General features: G+C 44.8%; 1 protein-coding gene across 14 annotated transcripts in view; it reads right to left on the bottom strand.

Moving 5' to 3' along the window:
• Window positions 1-631: 631 nt before the first annotated feature.
• AUTS2 (activator of transcription and developmental regulator AUTS2) overlaps window positions 632-24,367 on the bottom strand; it is a 1,193,046-nt gene continuing 1,169,310 nt past the window's right edge. For 6 of the 14 annotated variants that reach the window (XM_054495102.2, XM_063667287.1, XM_054495104.2 and 3 more), the window contains 9 exons: window positions 21,963-22,058; window positions 19,394-19,465; window positions 18,109-18,138; window positions 16,327-16,398; window positions 11,780-11,921; window positions 8,496-8,573; window positions 7,485-7,568; window positions 6,126-6,348; window positions 632-3,782 (listed from right to left, as the gene is read on the bottom strand). In XM_054495102.2, coding sequence (XP_054351077.1) covers window positions 2,531-3,782; window positions 6,126-6,348; window positions 7,485-7,568; window positions 8,496-8,573; window positions 11,780-11,921; window positions 16,327-16,398; window positions 18,109-18,138; window positions 19,394-19,465; window positions 21,963-22,058 — 2,049 coding nt within the window. In that variant the 3' untranslated portion in view covers window positions 632-2,530. The remainder of the gene's footprint in view (window positions 3,783-6,125; window positions 6,349-7,484; window positions 7,569-8,495; window positions 8,574-11,779; window positions 11,922-16,326; window positions 16,399-18,108; window positions 18,139-19,393; window positions 19,466-21,962; window positions 22,059-24,367) is intronic. The other 8 variants (XM_054495105.2, XM_063667289.1, XM_054495106.2 and 5 more) reach the window with 2 other exon arrangements.

Here is a 24,367-nt window from a genome sequence, read left to right as displayed (position 1 = left end):
TTTTTTTTAACATCATGGAAAAAAACAAAACAGATTTTAGAGGACAGGGAGACTGCAAACTGATGAGGACTACACCACATAATTAAAAGAGAGAAAAAGCTAAGACAGGAAAAAAAAAAAAAATCTGCAAGGTCTTAAGTAACATATGACTGACCGAGTCCACAGATTGAAATGCAATAGAACGAGCAAGCAAAAACTGTTGTCACAGGCCCTAGGTCAGATTTCTCATCACTGCTGGAAAAGCAAACACTTTCGCTGAGTTTTGAAGTAGCTCAGAGGCACAAACAGAACTGGCTAATGTGGCCCACACTGTACAAACGTCTACAAAATCCAGAAGTACCTGACTTTCACAGTATCTTGGACATACAAAAAACTAACAGAACCCCCCCCCCCCCCCCCACAAAAAAAAACAAAACAAACCACAAGCGACTGTGTGGGGTGCAAATGTTTACAGTAACGAATTGGTGAGACACTAACCGAGTTGGGTAGGGTGGTCAGCCACTGCAGGTGAGCCTTCTGTTCTCACATGGGCTGGGTTCGAGGTGTTTCTTTTCAAGAGCCCGGTCTTGTACAGGTATGGCTTCTTCCCTAAGGTAATGATGGTCACCTCACACAAACAAGCAGCTGGAAGCTTAGTTCACATTTTTTAATAACATGGCACAGTTTACATTACACAAGAAGGCTCCGCCGATGAGAACATGCTGAAGATTCAGTTGCTTCACTTTTCTTTTCACATAGGATCTAGAAAGGACTTTATTACATACAGGATAAACAGCAAAAAGGTCCGTATAGAACAATCTCTTTACAATACTGAAAGCTACCACTACAGTTCCAGTGTACATATTCCTTGGATTTTTTTTTAGTTGTTGTCTTAAAAAAAAAAAACAAAACACCGCACAACATCTGGAGTTCACAAAATCTGAAGCTCACAACTAAACCTTCAGTTTACTACTAAAATAGATCTCTCTGCTTATTAGAAACAATGGTCTGTAGTTAACTTTTTTTTTTTTTTTTTTTGCAAAAACAGGATAACAACGTCAGATAGCACTTTAATATACTAGAAGACCAAATGGAACTAATTTTATTTCATACATATATTTTACAGTCCAGTAGACAAGATATATTGTATTTCTCTGCTAGTAAAGTCATATTCTCTCCAAATATGTAGACAAGAGGCTTAATGTATTATAAAAGTATTATGAAGAGACATTAAGATTGATGCAAACTCAAAAAACACACTCACACACAAGACTTTTTTTCCGCCATCTTTCACCCTCTAACTCGCAATGGCTCCACAAGGTTGACCTGTTACGGCTGTTCCCGGACTCGATGACCAGCTGGAATACAGTGCGTCACGTCGGGAAACGTGCACCTTACATCCGTCAGTTATTGAATACAGTGAAAACATATCCATCATCTGAGAAAACTTGAAGCTTTCTTTCAGGATCTGTTTGGGTGTAAGTAAATCTCATTACAAAATGAGGAAGTGTGTACAGGTATGAAATACGACACACTAAAAAAGGCATGGTTCTCACATGAGGTGTGTGTGAAGTCACTGGCGACCTGTGTGTGTCTGACAGACACCACCACCCGTCCCCTGATTTTGGCATCTGGCAAATCCCACCCTCCCTGGCACCGGTTGCTCATGTCCTCAGTTACCTCTCCGGGGCTACACTTTCCCCCAGAGCCCACAAGCGGCAACTTCAGATGCTAAGTTCCAGCCTGGGGTCCAATTTGCAAAACAAGATGTTTCTCCGTTTGAAAAAAAACAAGCAAGGAAAACAGAGTCATATCACGTAAGCGCTTGTTCAGGGAAAATATGACCTTAAGTAAGTATGTTGTAAATGGATTTGAAAAGGCTCCTTTGAGTTAGGTGGGCTTTTGTGAAAAGCCCGAACATTCATTGCATAGTTGAAGGGTTTAGCTGTCTATAACAATATATGGGAACACAGCCTTAGCCGACTGTGTTCACTGATATTAAGTAAGTTTGCAAATAGCACATTTTAAGAAGTATTAATGTATTATGTTACTTAATCTTTATCTATTTACATTTGTACAAAGTAAAGCTTTCATCTTACCCTTTTGCATATATGAACCATTAGCTCATGAAGCAATCTCTTTTTACATAACAACTATGTACATGGCCTTCCACCTCATCTGAAAGAATTTTGCATGATGGATGGCGTGGACTTCCCCACCCGCCCCCGCCCCTCCCCACCCCCCAATTATCATCCAATTGGTGTGTGTTGTCATCTTCACTGTTTGTTTTGGTTCAAATCAAAAAGTTTTATACGAGAAACAAAAAGTAGGAGACGTGAGAACATGTGACTGGGCTAAAAGATCTGAAAAATCTCAACATATAATATACAAAACATTTCAAAATGTGCACTGAGTCTATACATTTTTTACAAGGGGAAGGGGTGGGGCTTTCCCCCCCAGTCTGTGTGAGCCATGCAGGAGTTCTCTCTCTCAAGTCTGGCCTGGTGTCTGCCTAGGTTTCTTCTTCCTCGTTCTTGCTCCTGTTCTTGGCTTATCGGGCCTCGATATCCTTTAGCGTGTGGGAAGGGGGCCTCTCCCTTATCTCTGCGGACAGAGGAGTCGTCCTTCTGGGAGAGACCGGGCGGCCCCCCAGCGTGGAGATGAGCGGGGGAGGTGCGCTCAGCGCTGCTGTCGGAGGGGTCTTGTTGAGGAGTCCGTTCTGGTGGCCCGCGGTGGGGCTGATGCGGGGATAGTGCATGCTGGGGAGTCCCGGGGTGATGAGGCTGGGGTGGGGGAGGTGTCCGTCGAGGGAGGCGGGGTGCACGGAGTGGAGCCGCGTGTGCTCGTAGTCTTCTCTGAGCATGTGCAAGCGCTCCCGCTCGTCCAGGTGGCCTCCCCGCTCGTGCTCCCGCCGAGGGTCCACAGACAGCGGGTGGTGGTGGTGGTGGTGGTGGTGGTGGCTGTAGTCGTGAGGCTCCCGGTCCCTGAAGGAGCGGTCGGCTTCGTACAGCCGGGGAGTCGAGAGCCGGTGGAGCGGGTCGTTCCTTAGCAGGAAGTCCCTGCCCAGCGGGTCTCTCCGGTGAATGTCAAGCTCTCGGTAAGGATCCCTCAAGGGGTCCCGGATGGGGTCCCAGTGGAAAGAAGGGTACGGAAAGCGCTCTCCGCCCGGGAGGGGGCTGATGCCCATGAAGGGGGTCATCATGCGAGTCCTGTCCAGGCTGCTGATGCTGTTCATGGGGTGAATGCCCGTCACCCCCACCGTCATGGGCATCGAGGCCAGGGGCCCCGGGTGCACGCTGGACGAGGAGTTGGGAGGCGGCGGCTCCGAGGCCCGGTGGGTCTGCGGGGCCTCTGCAGGCAGGTCGTGGTCTTCCTTCCGCTCCTCCTTCACCTTCACCTCGGAGCTCTTCTTGGGGTTCTCGTAGGCCGGCTCACCCTTGCGCGGCTCGGCCTCCCGGCTCGAGGTGCTGTTGGGCCTGGCACTCTCCACCACCGGGGTCCGCACGTAGGGAGACGGCACCCGGGCCAGCTGCTTGGCCTCTTCGCCCGCGGCGCGCCCCTCGTGGCCGTGCCCGTCCTTCTCGGGCAGGTGGCCCTCTTTCGCCTTGTGCTCGTCGGCGGCCAGGTCCTTGCGGGATTCCGAGTGGTCTCTCTCCCTCTCTTTGGGTTTGTCCTTCTCCCGAGCCTCAGTGTTCAGATGAGCCCGGATCTGTTCAGTGGAGCTGCGGGTATGTCCCAGGGCATTCACCGGGAGGATAGGTGCTGGTGAAGGGTGGCTGGAGTGTCTCTTCTCGACGCTTTCCCTGGGGGAGAGAGGGGAGGAAGACAAGGACGCAGATGAAATGAAACCGGCGAGTCGGCGAGGCCAGGGGCTGTGGGTGAAATGGTGGTGTGAAGAGGACAGGTTGGGGGCTGCTTCCCATGGTCGCCAAGGCAGCGGCCATGCCCTGGGCAGGGCAGAGCCAGCCACCCTCATCCTACTTACCTAGATTTTAGAGGAAGCTTAATGGGGTAGACGGACCAGGGATGAGGGTGAGGGGGAGTCTGCCGGGAGCAAGAATCTCTCTGCATGTTAAGAGCCTCAACCAAGAGCACAGAAGAAGAGCTTCCAGAAAGCCAAGATGGCTGCATGTGGTAAATAAGGCAGTGATGTGGCAATCCAGCCCCACTGTCTGGACTCTCGGGATCATCTAGTGTTAAGAATCACGTTTTCAGAGCCCAACGCCCAGCATCACTTTTTTTCCAACTTTGCAACACAGAACCAGTGGAAGAAAGGGTTCAACATCATTGTCACAGAAAGGGTTCAACATCAGTGTCTCTTGCTCCTTACAAGGACAAGTGACCAGTTTCAGAGCAAAGAACGTGGCTACAGAGCCATCTCCAAGACACAGCATGTGAGAAAGGCTCAAAAGGAAGCCACAGTTGGAGGACTTTTGGGTTGCAGAGAGCACTTGTGCACCAGATGGGATAAGAAAGCCAAAGTCTGATGAGAAGACGGAGGGAAGGCAGTAGGAAAAGCAGGTCCCTAAACACAAAACCTCATGGGGACATTGAAAACAATTTGAGAGAGCAGCTGTGAGTGAAAACACGAGACAAGAATTTTAGAGATCTGTCTTGGATGGGGGCTCAAGAGTATTGGGCAGAAAATGCAAAAACAAATGGAATGACAATAAGGTAAAACTTGAGTTAAAACTAAGACCAGGCAAGTCTTACGGATGGTGCCGAGACAGATATGGCAGAGTCGAGGAGAGCGGCAGGCTGCCATGCTGGCTTGGTGCTGGTGTGCAAGGATCACACCAGCAGGAGCCAGCAGGAGCCAGCAGGAGGCTCCCCTATAAGGGCTGTTTCCTGCCCACATGCAGAGAAGAAGAATAACTTTTAAGGGAAGTATGGAAGAAAAGTATATTTTATTTATTAAGCTTCCTGACTTTAATCCAAGAGGCCATTTTGACGCCATCCAGAAAAACACGCAAAGGGCTGGTGCCCACATCCTGCACTGCATCTGGTGACAGGCTACAGAGAGCTCGTGGCCTAGGGCCGGCCAGGTTACGTTGCTAGGCGTGCCTCATTTTGGTAGTTCACAGCTCAGAGCTGAATGTCATAAACATTCCTCCCAGTGGTTAAGAGATTGTTATCACACTGCCTTGAAGGAAAATTCGTCTTTTTCTTTTATCAGTCAGCATGATGGCCTCTGATGGGTATCTACTAATCTGCCTCATTTAGAGCCTGCAAAGTTGAATTCTTTGAAATTACTAGGATATACACACACACATACATACACGGTATACAAAGAAAAGAAACATTAAAGATTCGGATCAAATTTGAATCCTAAGTACTGTAAGGAAATTGGGATTAGGTATTTTCTGTCAAGCATATTTGTGCATTCCTTATCAGTTCATTTAAACTGAAAATAGCCTAAAGAGAGAAAGAAAAAAAGAGACATTTTTGTCAAGAATGCGTATGATATTCTTTGGAAAAAATATCGCAAGACATTCCCTCTTTAACGCTACTTTTTTTTTTTTTTTTTTTAGGCATGGGTTACCAAGTGCAGAGACAACGGTTAACAAAATTATCCACTAGTGAAACCAAAACCAAACCAAAACTGCTTGTCGACGTTTCTCTACATCTAGGTGAGTAAAATTTTATTAGTCATCTGTGAGCCCCAGGCTTTGAGTTTGAACAAAATTTGAGAAAAATATGATGAGGCAATGCAAACATGGCTTTCTAAAAGAAAACAAAAAGAGGAAAAGAGCGAGAAAAACCTATGGATGGTTTAATGGACTGCACGGACTTGAAAGCAAATATGGAATTGATTCATGCTATGTGTGTCTGGCCCGAAGCTCCAACTCCCTGTCTTCTAGAGAAAGACTTCTGTTTGGACACGCTAACAGGGACTTGGGACGTGCTGATGTATAACTGCGACTGAGACAGGAATCTGTCACTAGCTCTGCTATCTCCTACGGTCACCATATGCTACGGGCCATGGGGACTGCGAGGGGCTGCGGCACTGGCTGTGGGGAGGAGCTGAGGCTACCGGGGTGGCTAAAGCACGAGGCTGGGACAGGGAGGGTGGGCGGCCGGTTCCACTGGTACTTGGCACAGAGCAGGCTCCCCCGTGGGGACTCGAGAGCGGTTTCTTTCCGTACCTTTCTTTGTCATCTTTACTAACAGATGAGTCTCGTTTATCTACATCTCTATCTCTGTCATGAGCTGCAGCGGACGCGCTGCGCTCCAGCTCCCCTGGCTTCAGCCAGGGCGGAGGGGTCGGGAACGACGGAGGCGTTCGGTGCAGCCGGTTCCAGGGTTCGTGAGGGTTGCTAAAGTTCTGCACACTGGGGCCATCCTTGTGGCCGAACATTGAGTTGGGTGCTGAAATGGTGAAGTGGAGAACAAAAAGGTTTAAGAGAAATTATATAATCTGCTGTAATGAAGGTACTTACCAAAAAACTTTTAACAGCATTCAGTTAAAATGAATACATATTATTGGGAGCTGGAAAAGGAAAGGAGATTAACAAATTCATTAGAGGAAGTCTTGTCCTACACTGGAGAGGTAGCTCACAGCTTTTTTTTCTTTTTAAAACCAAAAGCAAAGGTGGGGGCAGGGGAAATTAAAAAGGAAAAGGGACCAAATGGGTATTGAGATGACCTAATTCAACGTATCTGGTGCATGCAGAAGTTCCAGGCATGCAGAAGAGTGTGTTATGATGGTGGGATTTGGATTAATAATTCTAAATTAATTCACAGTAGAAGTCACCGTCTCCTCTACCCACCGCGGCCCTCTCAAGCGTCACCAGAGACCAGACAGGACCTTGCCCTCACCAGACACACTGGTCTCCTTCCTGTGTTTTAAATAAAGACCGACCTGTGATGGTATGCTCAGAGACACGTTTTAGCTCTTCCTGTACCCGGAATATATGGTATATAGCATGAAAGAAAATAATTTGCATATTCAGCAACTAAATACTAATGTTTAGAACGTGAGATGGGGTTGTAATTCTTCTCCTAATCGAGATGGGCTTTTTTAATAGTAGAAAACTGCAGAGTCCTCCTAGATGATGGAGAATAAGATGTTGCCAAATCTTGATTATCCCAAGCCTGGTATTGTCTTCCTGCTATTTTTCATTGTGCTTTTTTCAGTTCCACGAATGCCACGGGCAAGATGAAATGTAACTACTGCTTGCATTTCTAATGTGAGCTGCAGCCAAAATCTTGGAGAGCAGAGATGGGATGTGGATGAAACTCCGCACTTGAGTAAACTCTGTGGTCATCAACTACACTGCCGTTCCTGCCCCTCAGAACTGGATAGCCACAGGGGGCCACCCTCACAGTGGTAGCTCTGCACACTTCCCCCTCACCCCACTGTGAAGGCCTGCTTTTGCAGTGATATAACCTACACTGGTCCCCCCAGAGCATAGTTTCCTTTTCTCTAGAAAGGTCTTGAGCCATATGCAGATCACAGGAGACAAAAAGTCCAAGGCAGATTTTTAAAAGTTAGAGGTACTCACTAACGGAAGGATTTCCAAGTCCCCCGAAGGCATTGCCACCAACTGCTGCTAGGCCTGTGAATGTAGACGGCCGATTAAAAGGCTCTGCAAACAAGATGGGGAAGAAGGAAATGGTCAGGGGCTCTGCTGAGAGAGGAACCCAGAGCTTCCTGGGAGCAGGGCCCTCTCTACACCCCCACCTGGCCTGTCCCACTTTTCCTACCGGATGGTGTAAAAGGTTTTCATTACACTTGGATTTAGGCACTGGGTTAGCAAAATATTTGAGGACTCTTCTTCTACAACTGTGTATTTTGCATTACTCTTCCTTTGCCCAGTGGGGACGCTACTCAAGCCAGGATGTACTAACTTGCCTTCCTGCCCAGTCTCGCCTCTGCCAGGAATGCACTCTGCAGATTCTAACAGAACAGAAAGGAGGTGGCATCTGAATCCATGATGAAACTCTGAGGGCGCGCCTGTGATATGCCCTGATGTTGTGCGAGCCAGTGCCTGCATCTGCCTGTACACTTGCAGATGGGATCGCATACACAAAGGCCACACAAAGCATGCACCTTTATTAGGAAGAGACCCATTTATCGGGGCAGTGAGAGGTAGAGTAACTCCTCTCCGTAACGTCAGCTTGTGTTTCTTTCCGCTCCCTAGAGGTGACCTTTGCTACGGGGCAAGAGCTCACCATCTTCTTCCAATGGGCAGGAACAGGCTGTTGTAAACTCGGATTCCCTGAGATACCAAGGAATAGCTCTCACCCACTGCACCATGGTAAGTAAGTTCAGGCGGAACCACTGCTGAGCACAGCTCTACTACCGAAAGAATGCGGTGTAAGAGATGAAATCTGGAAGCTGGATGGGATGTATTGAAACTCCTAAGAGAGCACCATCTCCTGCCTTAAGTGGTAAGCAGGGTATCTGGGACTCCCACCAGCTTGCCCGGAGGAGCAGCGGGAGCATGGTAAACACAGCAGGGTTGGGTTGCCTGAAGCACACACCTCAGTTCTCATTATTTTGGGTGACTCACCTAGGTGGGCAGCAGGGTTGAGGAAGTTGCTGTGATGAGGAGGTGGCCCAAAAGGGGTCCCAGTTGGGTGTGCAGCACCTGTTAAGTCAAACATAACAAAACCAGAGTTTACAGAAATCCAACTTAGAAGATGCAACCGGCTTCTACTAGCTTAAGGGCCCCGTGAGAAAATATGTTCAAGGGAGGTCATGGCTGAAGTCCACCCAGGCCCCTGCAGGCAAGACACGGGGTAAAAGAAAATGTTTTTTTTTTTTTTTTTTTTTCAGGAAGCAGAAAATCAATCATCCCTCTTTCTCTTTCCCAGCGTGGCTGGCTGCCACCAAAAACAGGTATTTCTTTTTTAAGCCGATGACACACAGTATTACAAAGACAGAGATAACTGCCCTGGGTCATGGGAGGAGGGCTTTATAACCAAGTAAATTTGGAGAAATACTGGATTAAAAAAAGCTAAGCAAGTTTCTTTACTGAAGGGCTTCTTAGAGCCATTAATACGCTTATAGGCTCCTTCGTTCTCTAAGAGGGGAACATTTCGTCATGGAATCCGTTCCTCATAGAGCATCTCGGAGGACCAAGTTTTCACTTTGAGAAACACTTCCAGAAACCCAGCCCATTATCATCCCTGGCTCAGGAGGGGTGGTTCTTGGCTACGCTGCTCTGGGGACTTGCAGAATCCCTTCTCCGGAAGAGTATGTTAGTTCGCATGCACCCACATCGAAGGATACTATAAGGCCCGACTCTATAAAACTCATTATTGTGAGCTCAGTTAGGTTTTAGGAGATGAAGTCCTCTGATGTCTCTCAACTTTCAATGCCAGGAAAAGGTGGCTGACTGATTCTTATGTTTTGGGGCACTGAAAATCTTATGACTGACTCTGATAGGTTTTTGCTTTGCCTGCCAGGAAACTCAGGTCTAATTTGGTGGTTTCCCTCAGTTTTCCCTTGATCCACATTTCCTCCTCTACTCCGTATTTTGCCTAATGTGTACTTCTTGAAGATGCCTCTATTCCTGTTCTTGAAGGAAGCCGGGAAAGGAAGGAGAGAGAGAAAGAGAGTGTGCAAATGTGAATTAGGGAAGGACATTTCTAAAGGCTTTAGGGCACCAAATGGGCTTGTTAATACGAGGCTACTTACTAGCTAAGGAGGCTAGCTTCCTGGAAGGCAGGCATTGTCCTAGCCAAATGGGCTTGTTAATACGAGGCTACTTACTAGCTAAGGAGGCTAGCTTCCTGGAAGGCAGGCATTGTCCTAGACGAGAGATTTGCCAGGGTCATCCGAAGAAGTCTTTAGTTTATATTCGTGGGATTAGCACCCAAAAGCAAGATGAAAATGGCTGGATTTCTTAAGTATGTACAAGTTATACAATCAGTTACAAGGTTCACCAAATAACTATTTTGGGCTGAATCCCATACTGCTTATGCTAAAGGAGGTTACATTCTAGAATGGAAGTATAAACAGGGCCTGGATAAAGAATTTACTAATAACTGTTCCATAATCCTTTGCATTTTGTCTAAGTTCCTATAAACAAATATAAATTCCCTTAGGAAAATGGATTAAACGTAGGGGTCGTTGCTGTCTGCACTCTGTTAACTCAATTTATGTTTTGGACTGCTGTTCCCTGGGCTGCAAAAGTCTTGTGGCCTGGGTTTGGAGAGGAAGCCACTCAGCACAGGAGGAACATCATCCCGGTCACAGTAGTTCAGAATTGGAAGACACCTGAGGAGTTATCTATTCAGCCCTGCATACTGGCTTATTTTCCACCTGGGAAGTGTAAAAATGATGCCCCGCCTCCACCAAGTGAATATATTCCAGGATATTCATCAGGTGTTAGCAGTGCTGTCGGCTAAATAAAATTTTGGCCACATACTGTCTGTGTAGTGCAAGCTAATTAATGCTTCAATGAAGACCAGAGCTTTGCTGAGCCCAGGGCCCCCAGGGGTGCCTTGCAGTTCCAGAATTATTGAAGCAAAAGAAGCCAATTCATCCACTTGGCTCAAATGGAAGCCAGAGAGAAATCTATTCTCTCCAAAAATTGCTCTTAATGTAGCCCTGTCTCGGAGCCTAGGTGCCATGGTAACAGAGCCTTCAAATATGTCCCTAGACAGCACTGACAGAGAAAAACCTGAGACCTTAGCAAATTCCATCTACCCTCCAGGGGGGACTCACTTGCTTTGGTAGCAAGGCCCATTATAATGATGATTTCTTGCAATGTGGGTGCTTCCCTCTTCCTGAACAGAAGAGCCAGAGGTCCACCAACAGTGAGTCTTGGATAAAAGCCTGCGGTGGCAGCTGGCAGGATGGCTGTTAAGACTTGTCCCGTAAGGATCAGAAATGGGGAGCCCCTTGACTGCTTACGTCCAGAAGAATAAATTCTACTTAGCATAGTGGGTATGAAGTTATTAGCAGAATGAGCTCAATGCCATCATTTTTGAGTGTTAACTGAGCAGAGCTCTGTGCGCCAGAAATTACACTTAAAAAAGCCTTAGAGAAGACAGAATGACAAGAAACCCTTAATACCAAGAGGGCTGTTCTCATCCACCACACAGTCCTTACAGCCACTGTCTTTTGTTTGTACCTGGAGCAGGAATGAGCATAATCGTCACTCTCTACCTCACCCCTTCCACACGCACACTTGACAGTGTATTCTCAGAGGTTAAATGAATTACAGATCTGATGAACAGGTCACTTGGGTGTTTACACCGTTTCCTAAATTTCTTCCACCGCTATAACCAACCAGGCAATAGTATTACGTTTTGTAGCAGAGAAAACCAGCAACCGAGTGGCCCAACCTCCCTATCACAGACCCTACTCCTGGCAACTGCCTTAATCATCTTTCTTTATCCTCAGGACTTTAAAACACAGCATGACTGAGCATCCCGGTGCAAAATTACAGTGCTCTGTGGGCACCGTATTAAGGGCGACCGCATCCTTCTATAATTCCTGGCATTGTTTCCTTCCGATCTGCCCTTGCAAGCCTTCTGATCTTTGTCAGTAGCAACTGACATGCTTGTGAGTTATACTGGTTTAATATAGAAGCAAATAATGAACCGAAGCAATGTGAATCCCTGTAAGGGAAAGATGATCTCTGCTTCTTCCTTTAATGAAAGAGAGTGTATCAATGAAGATTCCCAACTCCCTGGATGTGCTGAGATGTTGCCTTGCAAGCTGGCATTAACTGTATTTTTGTAGGTGGTGACTGAGCGGCGGCTCAGAGCCCAAACCTCATTTATTTAGTTACCTGAGAAGTACATTTCTCAGCTCTGTCCCCCGACCCAAACCCACACTCACCAGCGGCAGAGAACAAAGTTGAAGGCCGTGCCAGGTCATGGGGGTGGTGGATGGCTCCAAAGAGACTGGGGCCTGGAGGGCGGCTCAAGAACTCAGGTTTCAGTCCAAAGTCCAGCTTATGTGGGTCTGACTGCATCTGTTTCTACACAGCAAGGGGAACAGTAAGGGTCCCAAGGCCAACAGCAAGGAAGAAAGGTGTTAGTGAAGAGCTGGAGCTGGAGACTGTGAACGGTGCACTCGGGTTCAAGTTTACAAACATTCTGAGAGAAAGCAGCTACCCAAAAACCGTTTCACCCTCAAATGTCAGATCTGCAGGGGCCGGTAGTGCCTGTTACACCAGAAATGTCCAGTGACGACACTAGTGTTTGGTCTGTATTTTTTTTTTTTTTTTTTTTTTTGAGACAGAGTCTCCCTCACTCTGCCGCCTAGGCTGGAGTACGGTGGTGCGACCTTGGCTCACTACAACCTCCGCCTCCTGGGTTCAAGCGATTCTCCTGCCTCAGCCTCCCAGCACGCCCAGTTAATTTTCGTATTTTTTGTGGATATGGGGTTTCACCATGTTGGTCAGGCTGGTCTCAAACTCCTGACCTCAAGTGATCCGCCCACCTCGGTCTCCCAAAGTGCTAGGATTACAGGTGTGAGCCACTGCACCCAGCTGTGTTTGGTCTTTAAGGTTAATGGCTTGAGAAATAAAACCATATCCTACTTATGGAGACTGCCACCACTCCCAGAGTAGTTCACTGTTTTGCTGTAAAGGCCCATTTTAGTAAGGTTTCAAATAATAGTGTTTTAAAGCTCATTTTATTAGGAATTCTGCATGAATAATCTGCTGTATAAATTAATTGTTTAAAGACTCTTTGCCATACTCTAATAGATCACAGTACATTAGTAACTGAAAGTTATGAAGAAATATTTGCATGTCTATAAGCTAACTTTCAAATGATCACTGTTATACAATAATAACAAAGAAAAACAAAGTAGGAGTGTTAATTTAACTAACAGAGGTCCTTTCTCTTCCTACTACCTGTAATTACCTGAGGAAGGTGGGGGGGGTCCATCCAGACAAGTAAACCATAATCCCAGCACTTTGGGAGGCCAAGGCGGGTGGACTGCCTGAGCTCAGGAGTTGAAGAGCAGCCTGGGCAACATGGTGAAACCCTGTCTCTACTAAAATACAAAAAATCAGCCAGGTGTGGTGGTGCACGCCTGTTGTCCCAGCGACTGGGGAGGCTGAGGCACGAGAATTGCTTGAACCTAGGAGGCGGAGGTTGCTGTGACCGAGGCTGTCTCCAAAAAAAAAAAACAACAAAAAAAAAAAACAAAAAAAAAACTCTTGTGTGAAGTTCTTATCATGGACAGAAATCACTCTGTTTCCTCTTATTTATCTATCCTTAGGCTAATCTTTCCACCTACCATCCTCTTAGGCAGTAGAAATTGGTTCATAATCTTCCTCTCAATCTTTTCCCCTGGCATCCTTCTCTAGGCTGGAGGCCCTCGCACCAGCATGGTTTCAAAGTTGCCCCACCTCCTTGTTTCTTGACAGCTTTCTCTTTGAACTGGCTTCACACCTCCTTGGATAAGCACTGCTCCCAAGGCCTGGGGTCCTGGGACTTGAAGCTGCCAGTTGACTTTCCCTTGCTATGACCTCTTCCCCATCAGTCTCCTGGGTTTTCACTGCCCTTAGTACCTGCTTCTGACTTTCACTCTTTTTTTTTTTTTAAGAGATAGGGTCTTGCTCTTTTGCCCAGGCTGAAATGCAGTGGCACAATCATAGTTCATTGCATCCTCTTGCCTTAGTCTCCTGAGTAGCTGGGACTACAGATGCATGTCACCATGCCCAGCTAATGTTTTTTCATTTTGGTAGAGACAGGTCTCTCTATGTTGCCCAGGCTGGTCTTGAACTCCTGGGCTCAAGTGATCCCAAAGTGCTTGCCTTGGCTTCCCAAAGTGCTTGGATTAGAGGCGTGAGCCATTGTGCCTGGCTGCTTCCCGGACTCATCTGTTGCTCTCAGCCCCTTTAGCCCCATTCTAGCCTCAGCTCAATCTCCCTCATGTCCTGAGGGATCCTTGCCCTGCTGTACAACAGCAAAGTCCCATGAGGGGGCATCTATATTGACAGAGCATGGCGTGAGGATCCGAGACAGGGAAGTCTGCTGTTCCCTTACTGCTGAAGGCAACGTCCCACTCACTCATCACCCCTACTGAAAGCAAAAGCTACCCGTGCACCTCCAGCTGGAAGTGACACCACCCGTTAAGAGGGCACACGGACACTTTCTTCACTTTTTACACACAACTGATCCTCATTACTGAACTCTTAAGCAACTAGACGCCAGGAAGGACGCATGCCCCTAGCCCGGCACAGTAAGGAACTTGCAGGCGTAGGCTCTTTCAATAAATACTGGGTGAGTGACTAAAAGAATGCGTAAATGAACGTTACAGAGAAAGGGAAGATGCAATTTCTGCTCAAATCTACTGGGAATGCTATAATGAAAGTCCCACTATCAAGTAATAGCCAAGCCTCAAAACCAAGCTTCTAATTCACTATGAATCTATAAAATTCTTTTGAATACCTCCTTTAATTTGGTGGCCAAATTATTTAGTGCTAATATTGCATGGTACATAGAACAGTTCCATTAACCACAACTTAGGGCCATGAAGCAAAATGGAGCTTGGGGATTACAAGCAGTTTGCTGAAAAGGGAAGATGAACGAAGTTATCTCATGTTCGAGAGGTCTTTCTAATTGAATTGGGATAATGAAAGTTTAAGTCACTGGGGACACTTTTATGGGAAAGAAGTTGCTAAAGTGGCACGTGCAACATCCCTCATCGCTTTTAACCAAAGAAGTTACAAGGAAGATGTGCTTTACCTACCGTTCCACTAACCACATCAACCAGAACAAAAACTGAATTGAACTAATCATCAAAATCTAGTTAGCTCTTCAAAGCACACACATTTTCTAAGATAGACCACAAGGCTTCCAATTAAACTTCCCCTAACGATAAAGTACAAATGAGCCAAACTCACTGATGGCATGTTATAAGAAAGAGCAGGTATCTGACAACCAAAGCAAAATATCTTAGTGACCTCATTTACTGAGGTTTGCATCTTAACTTTTAACCGGGTTTTTATTTTTTACTTTTTTTTTTTTTAGAGATGGGATCTTGCTATGTTGCCCAGGCTGGACTCAAACTCCCAGGCTCAAGGGGTTCTCCTGCCTCAGCCTCTAGAGTGGCTGGAACTTGGGTTGTTTTATTTTAAAAATCACGTAACCCTTTTAAAAACATTTCTGTGATGAAGAGCTCTATCTGTCTCCTGGCTCATTGGTCTCCTGTATTTCCTTCATGAGAACTCCCAAACGCTGTTAGGACTAAAAGCTTGTTCATGAAGAAATGGATTAAGTGAAGCTTATTGGAGTTACTTGATTGCTTGTTTGCTCCCATTTTTGCAGGCAGCGTAACATAGCCTATAAATACCCAGAGTGTAAAATACAGACTTGTCGGTTACTTTGTTCCCTAAGCCAAGCGCTGATGCTGTATCCAGGGACTTGCAGAAGTTCTCGATCTCTCCCCTACTGAGTCATAAAGGCTCTAGCAGAACATGGAATATGTTCATCCCTATGATGAAAATATAGACAAAAAGGAAAAATCATCTTTGGACAGTGAGGTAACTGGCCAGAACGCGGCTCCTGCAAGTACTGACTGTATTCCAACCCCTGGCACTGACCATCAGGAGGACCAATGACAGTTCAGTGGCATCATCTTCATACAGGGCATACATGACTCTGCCATTTTCCCACAGCCATAAAATGAAAAGAATGCACCAGTCACTAGTTTTACAAAAACCCAAACCCAACATTCATTTGTAGCTCTTCCCAGATGCAAAGTATTTTCTGTATTCTAATTCTTGGTCACTATAATTTTATTTCCAAAAGCTTTATTTTAGCATTTAATCCATATTCAAGCCCTTTGGATCAATAAAATGACAACATTATCAAAAAGGGGAACAAAACCCCAGGGCATTATCAGTTTGCTTTTGTTTTGTAATTTCACTGGTGGTTTCCCTAATTAACAGTAAGATTTCCGAGCTGGCTGCTGTGGCTTGCACTGTAATCCCAGCTACTTAGGAGGCTCAGGTGGGAGAATTGCTTGGGGCCAGGAGTCTGAGACCAGCCTGGGCAACACAGTGAGACCCCCATCTCTACAAAAACAATCAAGAAATTAGCCAAGCATGGTAGTATATGCCTACAGTCTCAGCTGCTTGGGAGACTGAGGTGGAAGGATCACATGAGCCCAGGAGTTCAAGGCTGTGGTGAGCTATGATTGATTGTCCCCTTGTACTCCAGCTTAGGCAACAGAGTGAGATCCTGACTGTAGGAAAAAATAAATAAATAAGACTTCTGAGTAGCTTTTCCAAGAGGGGCTTGATCCTTCCTAACGAGGGGTCTGTAAAATGTGTTTTAAATGCCTCCTTAATCAGGTTCTCCCGAGCACATCACACACTCACATGCGCATCCCATTCTTCCCTACACCAAGAAGGTCGGACTGACCTTGACTTTCTGTTGGTGGTGGTAAATCTGCCAGGCGATGTGAACATGCATAGCACACCACTTCCCTGGTTTCTGGAACAAGAAAGAGCAACGTGGTTAGGAGGAAGACATTTCAGAGAAAACCACCTTCAATTTCCCCAAAGCTTTCAGCAGATTTTGGCTGCAGAGGCTTTTTTCGTGAAACAAGAGTGCTTTGTACTCTCCAACTGCCTTCCATCAGCAGCTCTCCAGAGCCCAGTCATAAGGGAGTCACAGCCAGCTCCCCCTCTCTCCCCACGTGGGCTTGCTACTCAGAAAACCGCATTGACAAGGGCCTCCCTGGTTACCAAGGACAAGATGGCAAAAGCCTGAATCCCACTCTGTGTCTCTTCTCTTTCTTTTCTGGTGCCAGCTGGCAGACCTGGTAGAGTGGGAAGCCCTACTTAACAAATGCTGCCATGCTATAATGCAAATCAGCTGTTCAGAAGAGCTCATTAGTGAATGTCTGTGAGTCAAATCAAAATAAGAGAGGGTACAGAAGCTGTCCTAACCTCCCGCAAGACCGTGGTGGTTTTTATTTTAACCCCCACAGTGGTACAAAGAAATTCACATTTTGAATGAAGCCCAGTTACCGTAAATGCTAAGAGTCAACTACCCATTCGTGTTGGTGGGCGCTGTTCCTAAGTTTAAAGAAAGAAACAAAGAGAAGAATATTCCTTCCTTCCTGTTCTCTAGGCCTCTGCTGATCTCAAGTCCATCCTCCACCCTCTGGGGTTGAATTTGAATCCATATCTCTCCAATTATTTCATGTCTTGCTTTATAAGGAGTGGAGTGCTGTGAGTGTATTCTCTTCTACCAGTCAGTGGGCAGGGACCACCTTTTCACTTCATTTCTGCTAAGTAATCTACCCATAAGCTCGGCGTGCACGCTCAGTGACTACTGGATAGATAAGAAAACACAGCCTCATTCTACATCGGCGAAGAACACAAGCTTCTGGTTTCTACAGTATGGAGTTAGTTCCGAAAATATACACTTAAATGCAAGTCGGGGTCAGTTCTCTTCTCTTGCAATGAAATTATGGGTAGTTTGAAATCACAAATAATATACTGCCTCACCTAAGCGATGACACAATTCTTTTTCCCCTGGAGAAATCAAATTATCTGATTATATGCCCTAGAAATGAGTTATGTATAGCAAGAAATCTGCTGTCCATCCATCTTCTGTCCAACAATTCATCATGTCTGTCTTACCCCCAACCACCAGGATTCATTTAGAGGTCATCACACTGGCCACTCTGCAGACCTCGAGAACAATTTGCTTTAAGCAAGATGTTAACAAACCAGATGCTTATAGTATCTCCTTCCTGCACCTTAAAAGGAGGTCAAACGGCTATGGCAAGTCAATGTCACTTAGTACAGAAAGAGGGAGCCACCAGCCAAAATAAATGGACCCAGCTACATATTTTCTAAGTGCAAGAGAGACTAACTTCAGCCTATAGCTTCAGTCTTTCCCCTTAAGTTCCAACTAGTTAAACCTTTTACCAGAACTGCTAACAAGAGATCGGACTCGTTGACTTTTCTCTGTTGTAGAGATAAAAAAAAAAAAAAAGCCAATGGCCTCCAACGGTCAAAGCAAAACAATTTAGGCCATTTTCAATCACACTATCTGAAAAACCCAATCACCGTCATTCCAATGTCTTATTCCAACATTTCTATGGCTTATTTCCTGGTAATAGACTTGTATTTTTAACCCACAGGGAGTCAAATAGAGGTTGCAAAACAGTTCTATAAGAAGCTTTCTTACCCTTAACATAGGTCTGAAAGGATCTGTCAACTGTGAAGAGAAAATGACAACTTGGTTACATGCCTGTCACTCAAACAATTGCTCTAATTAACAAATTTGTAGTGCTTCATTAGGAGGGGAAATTAAAATGTTAGAATTTTACTTTTAAATGAAGCCCTTTTAGAGAATAATTAACCCATTTTCACACTATCAAAAGTGCCAAGTGTCCCCTCCCCCACTTCACAAGCCTTGGTACATCTACGCTGACAAGCCCCTGTACAAGTTTAATCAATAGCAATGTGCCCTCTGGCAACATGATTTGCTCACATCACACACCAGGAGTTTTACTGTTTTGAGCTCCAAACCACACCGGGTAGGTCTGAGGGAGAATGGCCTTCAGACCCCAGGCTTTTAAAGCTGTCTACTAACTGGTATCTGGGGAGAGGTGTCCTTTCCATCCATCCAGGAGAATTAGGCTGTCTTTACCAATACCCTTACATTGATGACTTTACATTATTTATAGCTATTAGACATTTTCCAGAAGCTCACTATACATCATGACATACTTACATAGTTGAGTCATTTTAAACTTCTATCTAACTCTGCTTATCAATTTCTGACTGCCCTTATGTAGGTAAAAAGACAATATTGTTAACAGATTTTTTCATATTTCGTATAAAGATGACTATAAATAACAATGAGGCAAGATTATATCTATCGTGTAACTTCAAATTCCTTTTTTGGAAGCAGGCAGTGGTAATAAATTATGAATAAACAACATAACCAAAGCATAATGGATATTTTATTTAGCTCTAGAGTACAAAAGGATCCCTAGCACATTAAAAATAGAGGGCCAAAGAGCCGTGCAGTACAATAATTTCCTGACCCCAGGCAAGGTGGGGATGTGTAGCCTGACTTCCAGGAAGAAAAGCGCCTTAGTGCTTTTCCATTCAAAACATTCTGTAGCTACTTCATTTGTGTAAGACAATTTAAGGAGATACAGACAGAGAAGATTGGTTAAGTAAAAACTATACAAGCTGACACTGTCCAATTTCTGGGCTCAGACCGTAACTCATTCCTCTTTTCTCCCATCGGCAAGTCGGCCTCTTTGCGTCCTATGCTTGCAGTGAGCAGGAGAGACTGTGTCTTCTAAGAGTAATTGGCATTTTCTTCCACAAACTAGAAGAACAGCTGAAACAGCAGCTCGCTCAAAGGAGCTAAGGAAGATGCGAGCACTGGGCTGGCCGTCCCGTGCAAACACACACACCCTGGTGTTACCTGAGACCAAGCCTGACTTTGCACGTACCCTCGGGTCCTTTTGGAGTAAAGTGTGTGGGACTGTCCCAGGCCGAGCAGCGACATCGATAGGGTTGGATGTCTACAAATTAATTAGACCACAGCTTACTTAGGAAGCACAAAACAGGTGACATGAAAGCAAGATCCTTCCCTCCTGCTAAATGAGAGAAGCCAAACTTCATTTGTTTGTTTCCTTCTGAAATGCAAGATTCATTTTTCTCAGGGACCACACATGCTCTTTCTCAAGGGGGCCTGACCACAGCTTGCTCTCTCCAGCAATGGCATCTAAAAGCAGAGAGAGGTCCCCAGAACATTTCACTGCAATAAAAACCACAGGACCAAAAAAGAGAAGCAACAAACGTAAATGCTGTCCTGGAACTCCTCTTCCTCTGAATGAACCCATGGCAGGGACTGCCACTGTTTTTTTGCTTAATCACCAAACATTCCAAGAAATGCTTAAGTGAACATTATTATAATTGGCAGTATCAGGTGTTTCTCATCAGAATAACTGAAAGTACTTTACAGACATTAAGCTCTCCATTTTAACTGGTAGACAATAATAAGGAATTACACTCAGTAATTACTCATTAGCAGTGGTGGAAATGGGACAAGAGAACCTAATTTAGGGACCTTGCGGATCTGCTCTTCGATGATTTCTAAAGCAATTCTGCTTGCTCTTACCTATTCCCACCACCATTCTCCAATATTGCTAATAATATTAACCTTATCTGTGAGCTTCTGTCCTTTGAATTAGCAACAATAAAAAGCCTACTCTGGGCACAATCACTACTTTCTAGTGGGAAAGGATTCAGGAGACGACACCAGTTATTTTATGGAAGAAATCACAACTTCTATGAACACCCCCCACACCAGGAAGTTAAACTCGTGGGGAAAAAGAGCTCAAGTTTAGGCACGAAGCTTGCCTACAAGGAGAAGGGGGGTAAAAGAATGAAAGAGAGAAAAGCAATCAGCTGCAGTACAACTAACAATTAAGCTGAAGTTGTTAACAGCCTGATTTGCATACATATGAAGAACTCCACTAATGAACTGCAATCTACATATTCAATCAGGACGATGGCCTGGAAAGGCCTATTTCAACACCAGGAGAGACACTTTCTTGCCCAGATGTAGTTTTCTGTGTGATTGGATAATTGTGAGTGAGGGAAATAGTCTAATTTATTAAATGACCTACCAGTCTGTTTGGGGAGGCCCCAGAGATTTGGTGTAACCTAGAGGGGACAGACCAGGGAGTACAGGGAGTAGTGAGGTGCAGACTGGGGGAAGGAGTTTAAAATCACCATCATTTTATCTCCAGACAGGAGGTGTTTAACGAGGCTGTCATAAAAGCCCTGTATATCTGTAACCTCGAGTATATCTGTAACCTCGCATATAGGCTGCAATTCAATGCAGGCAAATTCAACAGATGAACTGAATTCAATGCAATTCAACGCAGGTGATTTTGAAGGAGGGGGACCCCACCTCTAACGCCTTTTAATTCTTTTCCTGTCCCTAGTTTTAATGAAACACGTCTTTGGAAATGCAGTTATGTGCTTATCCTGGAAGACTCTGGCCCAAAACTGTGTTTTACCTTAGACATGAGATGGGGGGAGAAAAGAAAAAAGAAAACCCAGTGGCACACAGCAGAATATCTTCAAGTCTGAGAATGGTTACCCACATGAAAGTACGGCTCTTTTTATTTTTTGTGTGAAAGTAAAATAGAAACTGTAAGTATATTTAAAAAGAGAGTGTTTCGAGAATGACTCTTCAATATTGACCTTTAGAGACAGCTGTAGCCAACGCTGGACGGCGTTATCACCGACTAGGTAGAACAGAATTTAATTTTTATAAAGGATGAAAGGTTAATTTCACACTAGGATGTTAGTAACTGATGACAAAGTCTTGGCCTTGGCCGGTGTAACCATGGCAGGGGTGAGATGGCTGAGACAGAGGGAGAAAGAAAGGAGGACCAAAATGGGAGGCGACCACCCCACCTGCGGGCAGACCCTGTTAGCAGCCGATGGGGTTGGTGAGGGAAATGAGGGAGAATGAGGAGAATTCATAGGATACAATTTTAGTTGTGGAACCTTTATCCCCACTTCTACTAAAATAAATAAGGACTCAGCTTTGTGTCTTTACTAATTACATACACCTGAGGCCTTTATGCCCGCTTCTTCTATAATCAATAAGGACCCAGCTTTGTGTCTTTACTAATTACTATACCTGAGGAACAACCTGGCGCACGTGTGTTCGATATTTCATAAAATTCCTGCCCGGAAGTTATGCCCACGATATTGGTAGTAAAAAAATAAATACTATGTATATTTTGAAGAGCACAAGAAATCTTAGCTTAACTGAGATTACCTGGGTAGTACAGTTTGAAAAGTAAATTTTCACGGCCATTTAAAACTAGACGGACTTGGAAAAAAAAAAAAAAAATAGGCTCACTCTAATCCCAGTGGTCACTTAGGACCTGATTAATGAGTCACTGCGCAGGCAAGAGGATGCAGAACTTCCTGCACGCCTGGCCCGGGACGCCACTTAGACACACGCCTGTGTGTTTTCACTGTGAGGTTTCTTACCTTCGGCTGAAATGCTCCTTGTAGTGAACCAAAAGGGCCAGTGGGTGGGATCATAGGGGGGATGCCCGATACTGCAGGAGGATAGGAATGGAAGAGCTGTGGCCAAAGACGGAGAGGGGGAAAAAAGATTTTAGTAGGAGGCAAGTGACATATTCAAATTCCCGTCCCATAGAAAGACATCGACATGAGCAAGCCACGTAATCTCAGTTTGATGCTATTAGTCAAGAAGCCATGATGGAATGATCACACAGATGCGCCACAAATGTGTAACTTAAAAAGTTAAAAGTAGTTCAGGATCAATCAGCCAGCAAATGACATCCCGGGTGAGGGCATCATTAGAAAGGGAGCTTTTCTGATTATTAATTGTTAAATCAGATAGAAGTCCTAAATGATTGGAGATTTTAATGCATTTCAAAAACAGGAGGGATCCTGAGCCAAATAAGATGCCTAGAAAATTACAAGTTAATTAGAGGGGGAAAAAAGACAGAAAAAAGAAAAAAAAAAAAAGGGGAAGAAAAAGAAGTCTTCATGAGTGCCAGGATTTTATACCATTAAAACTCAATTAGTACTTTCAGACTTTTAATAGTTTGAGGAAATTAGAGTATATTCACAATCCTTGCTTCATTAGGTTGTTGTAGAAGTGGCAGTTCCAGAGGACAATTTAATTCTCTCATCTAAAATAATGACAAATATTTGTGAAAGGGTAAAATAAAACGACTCGATGTATACTTTAAATGGAGCTGCCAATTTGTCTAGAAGATGGATTCTAGTTGCACAGAAATAACCCGAGTCTGGAATATCACTATCGAGCTTTCAGTTGCTCTTGTTTAAGTCTCAGGTACTCAAAGCGCTTCCGTATTAACATATGAAGTCTGAGTTTTTACGGCCACTTCTGAATGGTATCTGCTATTAAATGAACAAGCTCTTTGGAGGATATTCAAGCCAAGCCCTTCACGTAGGGGTCCACTCTATGATGGTAAAAGAATGATTCTGAATGAAGACTATGAATTTTCCTGAATCAACAGCCTATAAAAGGACACAATTGAGGGAAGAAATACAGAGAATCTGAAGACAATGCAAACACAACTTTCCCTCCTTCTAAAAATTTAATCTTTTCGAGGTCCTATTGGTTTGGTTCCACTTACTGTGATCAAGCCACCATACAAATATTTTAAATACTGCCCCACCCTCGTGGTGGTTTATTATGTCAAAATTACAACAATAATTGAAGCTTTTCTTAATAAAGTATTTGTGTTAGTTATTTTTGGTAATGACTGAAATTCACATTTCGCAATCCCGTGTTCAGAGCACGTCCTTTTTCTGTCGGTCTTTATTTCATTTTGCTCCCTTCAATGATGCAGCAAAGTTTTTCAGACTAATTGATATTGAACTAAATCCACTTAAACAGTGATTGCAAGCCAAGTGCCCTCATTTAAAACTACTTTTAAGTCTAAAATTGTGTTTTAGATACTTGAGTGCATTGCATCTTAATTCCCCTTATAATGTCCTAATCCCCAAAGCAGGGGAGACTGAGTACTTCATATATTATCCACTATAACTCCTAATATGAAATAACTCTCCCACAGTACACTGAATAAAGCTGAGTAATTAAATACATGCCCCAGTGAAACACACTCAAATTTCTAGTACTCTGCCTCCAGGTGGGCATTTTCCCTTTAATGTTTACAATTTAAAAATTGGATGTTCTTACCACTTTCTTTTTGCTTTATTCCATCATTGACCTCTTAGAACATAAATATGGCTGACTATTCCTCCCCCTGACTAAAAACCTGAAGCGCGTAAGTAATAATACATACACCTTCCAAAAATTCAGGCCTCCAGGCTTATTCTGCATCTTCGGCCTAGGACTGTAGAATATGCATATCAGAAGGCACTGCAGTGGGTCCTAGAAAGTAAATCTGAGCCACTTGTTGGGCGCTCAACTTTCTATATTTATTAATTATTATTATTATTATTATTTGAGACAGAGTCTTGCTCAGTCGCCCAGGCGGGAGTGCAGTGGAGCCATCTCGGATCACTGCAAGCTCCGCTTCCTGGGTTCACGCCATTCTCCTGCCTCAGCCTCCCGAGCAGCTGGGACGACAGGTACCCGCCACCACGCCCGGCTAATGTTTTGTATTTTTAGTAGAGACGGGGTTTCACCATGTTAGCCAGGATGGTCTCCATCTCCTGACCTTGTGATCCACCTGCCTCGGCCTCCCAAAGTGCTGGGATTACAGGCATGAGCCACTATGCCCAGCCTGAATTATTTTGTTAGCTGGTCCTTACTTTAAATCAGCAGAGTATAGACTAAGGGCAGAATGGTGCCATCCATGGGCCAGACCCAAAGAGGAAACCCATAGGTCTACTGGGCTTTGGGTGTCCCTGTGAAATATGTTTTTGTA

This window comes from Pongo pygmaeus, chromosome 6 (genome assembly GCF_028885625.2).
Source record: "Pongo pygmaeus isolate AG05252 chromosome 6, NHGRI_mPonPyg2-v2.0_pri, whole genome shotgun sequence".
NCBI classification, from domain to species: Eukaryota; Metazoa; Chordata; class Mammalia; order Primates; family Hominidae; genus Pongo; species Pongo pygmaeus.
Note: the sequence above shows the minus strand (reverse complement) of the source record. Positions and strands in the feature narration are given on the sequence as shown.